Source organism: Sceloporus occidentalis, unplaced genomic scaffold (genome assembly GCF_023333645.1).
Source record: "Sceloporus occidentalis isolate IW3139 unplaced genomic scaffold, rSceOcc1.0.p SCAF_27, whole genome shotgun sequence".
NCBI lineage: Eukaryota > Metazoa > Chordata > Lepidosauria > Squamata > Phrynosomatidae > Sceloporus > Sceloporus occidentalis.
Window position 1 is genome coordinate 12,730,063 of NW_028317007.1, and position 7,585 is coordinate 12,737,647.

The following is a 7,585-nucleotide window of genomic DNA, read 5'->3' on the forward strand; positions in this document are numbered from 1 at the left end:
GGAGTTGAGAAGGTCATTCTCACTTAGCTATAAATTGTGAACAGCCCTTTCATTTTTGGAACAAGGGTTTTGAGACAACAATTAGACGTTTTCATGTTATGCATTGCCATCTTAGTCTGTCTTGCAAAAGCTGGCCCCATATAATGTATAGTTTCATATAGACGTGGACTGACCACCTGGTTTCAGAGATGATTTTTAACAAATTCCAACCAAGCCCATCATGCAGGAGCAACACATGTGTAGTTAGTGTCATTTATTGTGAGAGGGCTCTGACTTGTTCAGGTGCGCGAGGTGTTGTGACAATATCACCTATAAATAGGGTTATCATATCAGCCATTTTTTCCAGTACACATTTTTTGTTTAAAAAAAAAAAAGATCATGATCATGTTTCTGAATACTCGAGCTGTATCCTACAAAACCATCAGCAACTGTATTATTTATATTTGTTTCTATGACTACTTTGTAATTCAATATATTACTCAATCAACGCCCTTCATTCACTGGTTCCACCATTGAAACACAGACATATAATGAATGGACTTCAAGTTCTTTAATAATCCATGACAAATCAACTGTCTTAAATGGAATTAACATGTTTTAGCGTGGAGTGGGAAAGCAAAATCCCTCTGAAAACTCATCTGGGACAAAATGCAGCTGGAGCACGAAGATGAAGAATATACTTCATGAGATTACATGATCTCAGCGTGCCAGCTGTTGGGATAATTCATCCATTATCATACATGGAATTCCACTCCTTTGGAATTTTGTCAGAGTAAATCAATTTTATTGCTTTACTGCAATCTTGATTTTTCTGTCAGATTCTTTACTTTCCATGTTTTGACATGCAAAAGACTATGGGAAATGGCAGCAGTGTTTGTTAGTTCAGAACCTTGGCATGATTGTTTAAAAGGCCAGTTACAAGGTAGAGTTTTTATCTATTCAATCTTAGAGATGTGACCATGCATATTACAGTATGCAAATTATTATTAGTATTATTAGTATTATTTGTTGGCTACAGTAGTTTATTTATATACCAGCAGATTCTATAGCTTTATATAGTAAAAAAAGAGAAGAAGGCCCTGATCTTGAAAGTTTACAATCTAGTGGGTTGAGGGGGAAATAAAGTAGTAGGAGAGGACTGCTTGGGTGTGGATGAGTTGGTCGAGTCAGGATGATCTGTGGAGGTTATTGGTTGTTCAGATGGCTTAGACAGGATGCTGGCGGAGAGTGTTATGAGGAAAGGTTGTACTCAAGCACATTTGGGATCTGTATACTTCTTTGTGTTCCAAAGGAACACAAAAGAAGCTCTTGCTTATATAGTGTTTCATAAAATGTAATTTTCACTTTCCATTGGACTTAATCCTAAATGTAAACAAAGTATAGATGGGTATCCACATGGATACCAGAAACTTGTCAGGGCTTGGCCCCCATTGTTTTCCCTAGGTGGTAGGAAGTGCAGGGCTTGCTGCATACACACATGTAGCTAGCCCCCTATCTTGGATAAGTGGGAAGGGAGTGACAGGAACCCTGGTAAAGGTGTGTGTATACAGGAAAAAGAAAAAATGTCGGTGCGCTAAGCTAGTCTCAGGCTCAAATAATACAATTGTATAATATGAGGCCAACCAAACAGTGTGAGCATGCTTAGTTTTTGTAAAGATGTGTGTATGGCTGAACACTGCACCACTGCATGGAGAGCTCTGACAAGCTCTGATTTCTGCAGCCCGCAGGTGAAATCCCAGATATGGCAATAAAAATATATATATATCAGACTTATTTTCACCACATATAATAACGCAAAGTGTGTCTACTTCAGTTTTCAAACTCTTTATTTATTGATGTATTTATTTATGTTGTAATATTTGTTTCATATATTTGTCTGCTGTCCATTAAATAACATAAAATCATTGGATTATCCTACATGGTTATATGATCCGTTCCATATGTAATGATCAAATCACTAGCATTGTAGTTACAGCACATTTTTCACAATGTGCCTCGCTAATTTAAAGTGTTCCATTTTTGTTCTAATTCATGGTCATGCTGAATTTACACACAATCTTCTAGGATGATTTGTTTTTCTAGAAACCTCATTTCCAGATTTAATGTGTTCCAAAAGAATGTTGCAATATTACATTTTTAAGTAGTAAAATCCATAGGGACTAATAGATTGTGCACACACACTCACCCACACACAGCTGCAAGAAATGGTACCGCAATGAGAAAAAACCACAATCTAGAATTGGCTAATACACTGACGTTGAAAACATCTTGGGCTTATCTCTGTCCAGCACTTCAGCTGGCCAAAGAGGGACACCTTTGTTTTTAGGAGGTTTCATTAGAGGTTTCACTAGGTGGTAGAGGTTTACCAAAACTTGACTTTGGTTGGTTATTCATGGAACCGAGTAAAGGATTTAGAAAAGAAAAAAAAACTATTTTATTTATTTAAAGAGGGTCATTTGGGAGTGTCTGGACCTTTGAAAGTTGGGAGGATGATTGGAGTGTTCACCTTTCAAAACATAGGTCAGGTTCTTCTCTGTAGGGAATATGTGCAGTAGTGAGTTGTACATATGTTCCAGTTATATGAAGAATTCCATCACACCACATGAACTATATATTATGAAGGGGATCATCATATATCCTATATATCAATTGAAACCTAATAATAATTATTTTGTGTTTACTTTTAAATGTTATATAGATATTATATTCTAAAACAGGTAAGTAAAATAACGTGAGGCTTCTGATTCACTAATGACTTCCTCTGCATTTTGTTATATTGCAGGTATTCCATGGGAAACTATAATATGTAATCAAACTAAATTAAAGACATTTTTTATGTTGTATTTGGCACATTAGAAACTCGACCAAGCTCAATCGTTTTTGAGGCTTCTAAACCACTTACAGTATATTGTATTGAGCCCTGTATCAATATTCTTCTGTAAGAAGCAGTTCTAATAGTGAATTATATAGGGACAACTGATTTTCCTATGGAAAAAATTCTGTAAAACTGATTTTTTTTATGGCATACTATCCATACGCTGAAGTAAAATAACATAAAGGCAGAATGACACTATTAAAGAACTCGATGCAATCATTTAAGGTCACGGGACAACTTGCTGGGGATGGTTAACTGAGAGGCTCCAATATCATGCTGCCCAAGGTTACGAGCTTATTAAATATAACATACCCTAAGAAGGCCCTTGTCAATTTAAATGGAAGCACATGTTACAGACAGTACAGAATGGTTTCATTTCATTTTTAAAGTTTCTCTGTATTTCTCATTTCTTTCCCAGGCCATCAATGTGACACTGTGATTAAGCACAAAAAGGTAGAATACCTCTTACTTGAGAGTTCTACCAGCTTCTATACATATGTTTTTATTTACAAACATGCTGTACAAATACAGTGTGCTTTAAATCAGGATTCCTCGGGTAAAATATTTAGTACATCTGAATGTAGTAAGAACACCCAATACATCACATCAAAAGATTACAATAAAAGCACAACTGTCACTTTCCATGTTATTTTGAAACAAGACTTACTTTTTGTCCTTTAACACCACCGCAGTCACATTTGCTAGTTCCACATCCATTGCAAGCCTGCAAAAAAAGAACAATTTATATTAATTTCATTTTTGTCAAATACATTTTGTATATATAGATGTGTTACAACTTAGATTCATCTGTTGCCATAAGTATACAATTTTCAAAATAGAACATTTCTCAAAATAGTACATTGCACACAGACCAGAAAATGAATTGGTTGGTAAATATATGCATCTGAAAGTTCTTGGTAGAATGTGGGATGTTTCCACATAAATCTGGATCTTCTCCCATAAATTGACTTTTTTCATGGTAGGCGCTAGAAATTTGCATTACAGATGGAAAGAGCTATTGCCAACATAAAGGCAGGGTTCCCAGGATCTGTAGACCAACGTGACCATTTATACTCCAATAACCCCTGTAGTTGTGCCGGTGGATTGTCCATTGTGGTCACAGAGACTCTGTGTCGACCAAGAACCATCTCTTCTTAATCGGCAACACACTATTTCATTGTTCAAAAACGAGGGACTAGAAACCCATTCTTCCTAATCCTTTTTGCGTGCTCAAGTCAAGCCCTGGATGCTAAGAGGAAGGGCTGCATGACTAGATTAACAGCATGGGCCTAGATTAACAGCAAGCATGCTGGCCAGGATTTAGGGGTCATTTAAAGGAACATCCTATGGGGTGCCTCGACCTGTTGGGTGGGGTTTTTGGTTGTCTATTTAGGGAACCGTTTTCCCGCCACTGGTCAGATACTATTGACCAGCGCTTTAAAGCAGTGAATCCCCACCCTCCCTCCCCATTTTATTCCCCTTTCTGTATCTGACTTTGGTTTATGGTGGAATTTTAGAGATAGGTATGCTATGTTTTCAATTGGTTGTTATACCAACATTTATGTTCATTTTAATTTCTCCACGGGTTCAGTCCCTGGGGAACTTTCAAAAGGTAGGGTGTTCCGACCCAACGGTCTCCGTATGGTATTTGGCGGGATATCCCTACAAAATGTTATTTGGTTTTACATGTTATTTATGCATAACCTATCTCATATTTTCTTATTTTATTTTCTTGCATTTGTCACAGTAATAAAGCGCTGTGGCCTTACACTTTCCCAACGACCTCAAGTCTCCTGTGTCTTACGTGTTTAGCTGTATGTTAATATATAGTGCCCGAGTCATGTGATAATCAGAGAAAAAAGGTACTTCACACATTAATGTAGTGAAGTCGTACAAAAACATATTTTCTTCTCTTTTTTAAAGCATTCCCTACTTAAAAGAATACAATAATCGTGAAACACAAATACGACAGTTTCGGTTTATCCTGACGAATACAAATATTTTATCTAATTACGGAGACATGTCTTACATGCTCAACAAAATACGTAAACACAGAGGTGAAAAAAGTGCTGGAATTTCATACATCAGTTTAAATCTCCAGTCTGCATTATGGGAGTTTTCCCTCCCCAACTGTTATATCTTGCTATGTTACTACTCAAGAAACTATCCAGAGCAGATATGTTTTAAGAGCCATAAGAAATAAGTAGTAAGTAATATCCACAGTAGATCATCCTAAAATGCAAAGAATTTCCCTGTATGATAAACATCATACCTCTGTGGATAACGGGTTATGTACCGGCATTTGGCGTTACATTCTGCTATTCAGAGCAGGTAATGTGGGGGTTGCAATAAGTAATAAGCAGAACATCATATCTGTATATGAGGTGCGGATGACATATGTTTCGGTTCTCATTTTTTTTTATCTCCCCCTGTACATTCTACAGTTTTTTCCCATCCAATCCTTTTACAAATACCTGATTAGGACTCACAGGGATATCATGTATATTCAACCTGCCAGCATCCCAACCAAATAAGGAGGTATGAACACATAGCTTATCTGCCAAATTCCGAGCAGCTTGCTATAGGAATATGTGGAAACTGATGTAGTCTGGCCGTCTCGGTTACTGGCATCCTGTTGGAGATTCCTCTACGTAAGTAGTAGAAAAAAAGGATTTGATGCCTTAATCTCAACAATTTCTTATACAGTATTGTCAGCTGAATTAAATTTTGAACCATCTAACCAGATTGGCTTATTATCTTCTACAAATATTACCCCTATACATGTTCTGCCCCTCCCATATGTATCGTATTTTCTGTTTTGACTCTTTTATGCATTATTTCTTACTTTTACAGCCAAGCACAAGTCAGTAGCAAAAATAATTATGCATCTGAGAACATGAAAACAGAATGGAAAACGAATCATAATTGATGGGCTTTAGAATGTTATTTACTTTTTTTTTTTAGCATTTTCTATTTGGTTTGGCACAGGGAACTATAGATGATTTTACCAAATGGGAACCTAAATAAAAAAAGAAACACTATTGTGCTTTTTTGTATTTTGTTCATTCCTTGTTGAATATAAAATTAATGGATTTTAAGTAATCAGATTCTGATTAAAAACAACTAAAACAACAAAAGTTTCAGCAATTTACAGAGCCAAACATAACATAAAGCAAAAACCCAGCAAAACTACCCATAAATCACACACAGTTCAGGAAATTGTATTTTACTACAAAACTGGTTAAAATTAGGCTAATATACTTGCAGGGCCAGCCCTGCCATGGAGCGGAGTGGGGCAGTTGCCCCAAGAAGCACTTTTGAAGAGGCTTTGCCGCCCCAAGCGCCTTTTTTTTTTAAGCGGAGGAGAGAGAGTGGCGCCGAGTGGTTTTCCCTTATCAAGTTTTCAGTACCCGCTCGGCGCCCCTTCTCTCTCCTCTGCGAGCCCTCTAGCTCGGTCTCGGTGTCTGCTTGTAATGCTGAGCCCCAGAATATGACGTCATTTCCGACCCTCAGTGAAGCAGCGCACAGCGCGGCAGAGCAGGAGGGGGGTCTTCATTTCAAACTTTGCCCCAGGCGGCACTATGTCTTGGGCCGGCCCTGTTTACTTGTCACCATGAGAAATGTCTGTTGTGCTGGACAGTGCTTAAAGTAAGGTCCAGTCATAGTGCACATGCTGCACGCTGGTCCCTGTCCCACTTAACATGTAAATTCCCATGAGGACACGTTTTTTGACCGTACACGTTTTTTGACTCTATGCTCTTACTTGCAGCCTCCCTACTGGAGAACCTCTTATTGTTATACAGAGGTACCCTACTGGCAACGTCATCTGTGGCATCACAGGTGTTCCCCTATTGAATCTCCAAAGGGGGTTGCTACACAATGTGCACTTCCTTCTGCTGAGGGAGTCAAGAAAATAGAGAAGTGGGAAGAAAAAGAAATAGATTAGGAAAGTGAACGAAACAAAATAAGGATGAAAGATGGAAAGGAAGAGTAACTGAGAAAGGAATGAAGAAATACTGACAGAGGGAGAAGGGTAATAAGGAGGAAAAAAAAACAACAAAGAGGGAGGGCAGAGAGAAAGAAGAACCAAAGAAAGAAATAAAGGAGAAGAGGGAAAAGAGATACAGAGAGGGGAGTGAGAGAAAGACAGAAAAAAACAATGGATAGTGGAGAAAGAAAAGAGCAAGTGTGAGAGAGAATGAAAGGGAATTTAAAGATGAAATAAGGAGACAAAAAAAGAAAGGTAGTTAAGAAAGAAGAAAGAGGAGAAAAGGAGTGAAAATTAAAGCGGAAAAGGGGACATTGATACCAAACATAATGCTATGCAAAACATACCATCTATTAATAATATGAATCAGGAATACCTTGCTAGTTAAAACTTTCATCCAAGGAAACGATAGTCAATTTAACATACTGTATCTAATCTGTGATATTGCATCTAACTCCAAATTAAGATGTATTATCTTATAAATGATGACTATATCCCTAAATGCAGTGGCATATGCTGGCTGATCCAAAGGGCGCAAGCTCCACGGAAACATAACAGAGAGGCCATTTCTCTTTTTGGTGATCAGGTTCCCTGTTTAATGGGTTGGTTAAATGGGAAATCACTGACCCCCCCAAACAGACCATTGACATTTAACCTAGTTGGCACAGCGTCCATATCTTAATTCTGCTTGACACCATACATCTTTAAAAGGTTCAGCATTA

The 7,585-nt window shown here is 37.7% G+C and overlaps 1 protein-coding gene across 1 annotated transcript in view; it reads right to left on the reverse strand.

Moving 5' to 3' along the window:
* LOC149299947 (uncharacterized) overlaps positions 1-5,177 on the reverse strand; it is a 53,220-nt gene extending 48,043 nt beyond the window's left edge. The window contains exons 1-2 of the mRNA XM_089485883.1: positions 5,148-5,177; positions 3,543-3,599 (exon numbers count right to left, since the gene is read on the reverse strand). Coding sequence (XP_089342009.1) covers positions 3,543-3,599; positions 5,148-5,177 — 87 coding nt within the window. The remainder of the gene's footprint in view (positions 1-3,542; positions 3,600-5,147) is intronic.
* Between the last annotated feature and the right edge of the window lie 2,408 nt (positions 5,178-7,585).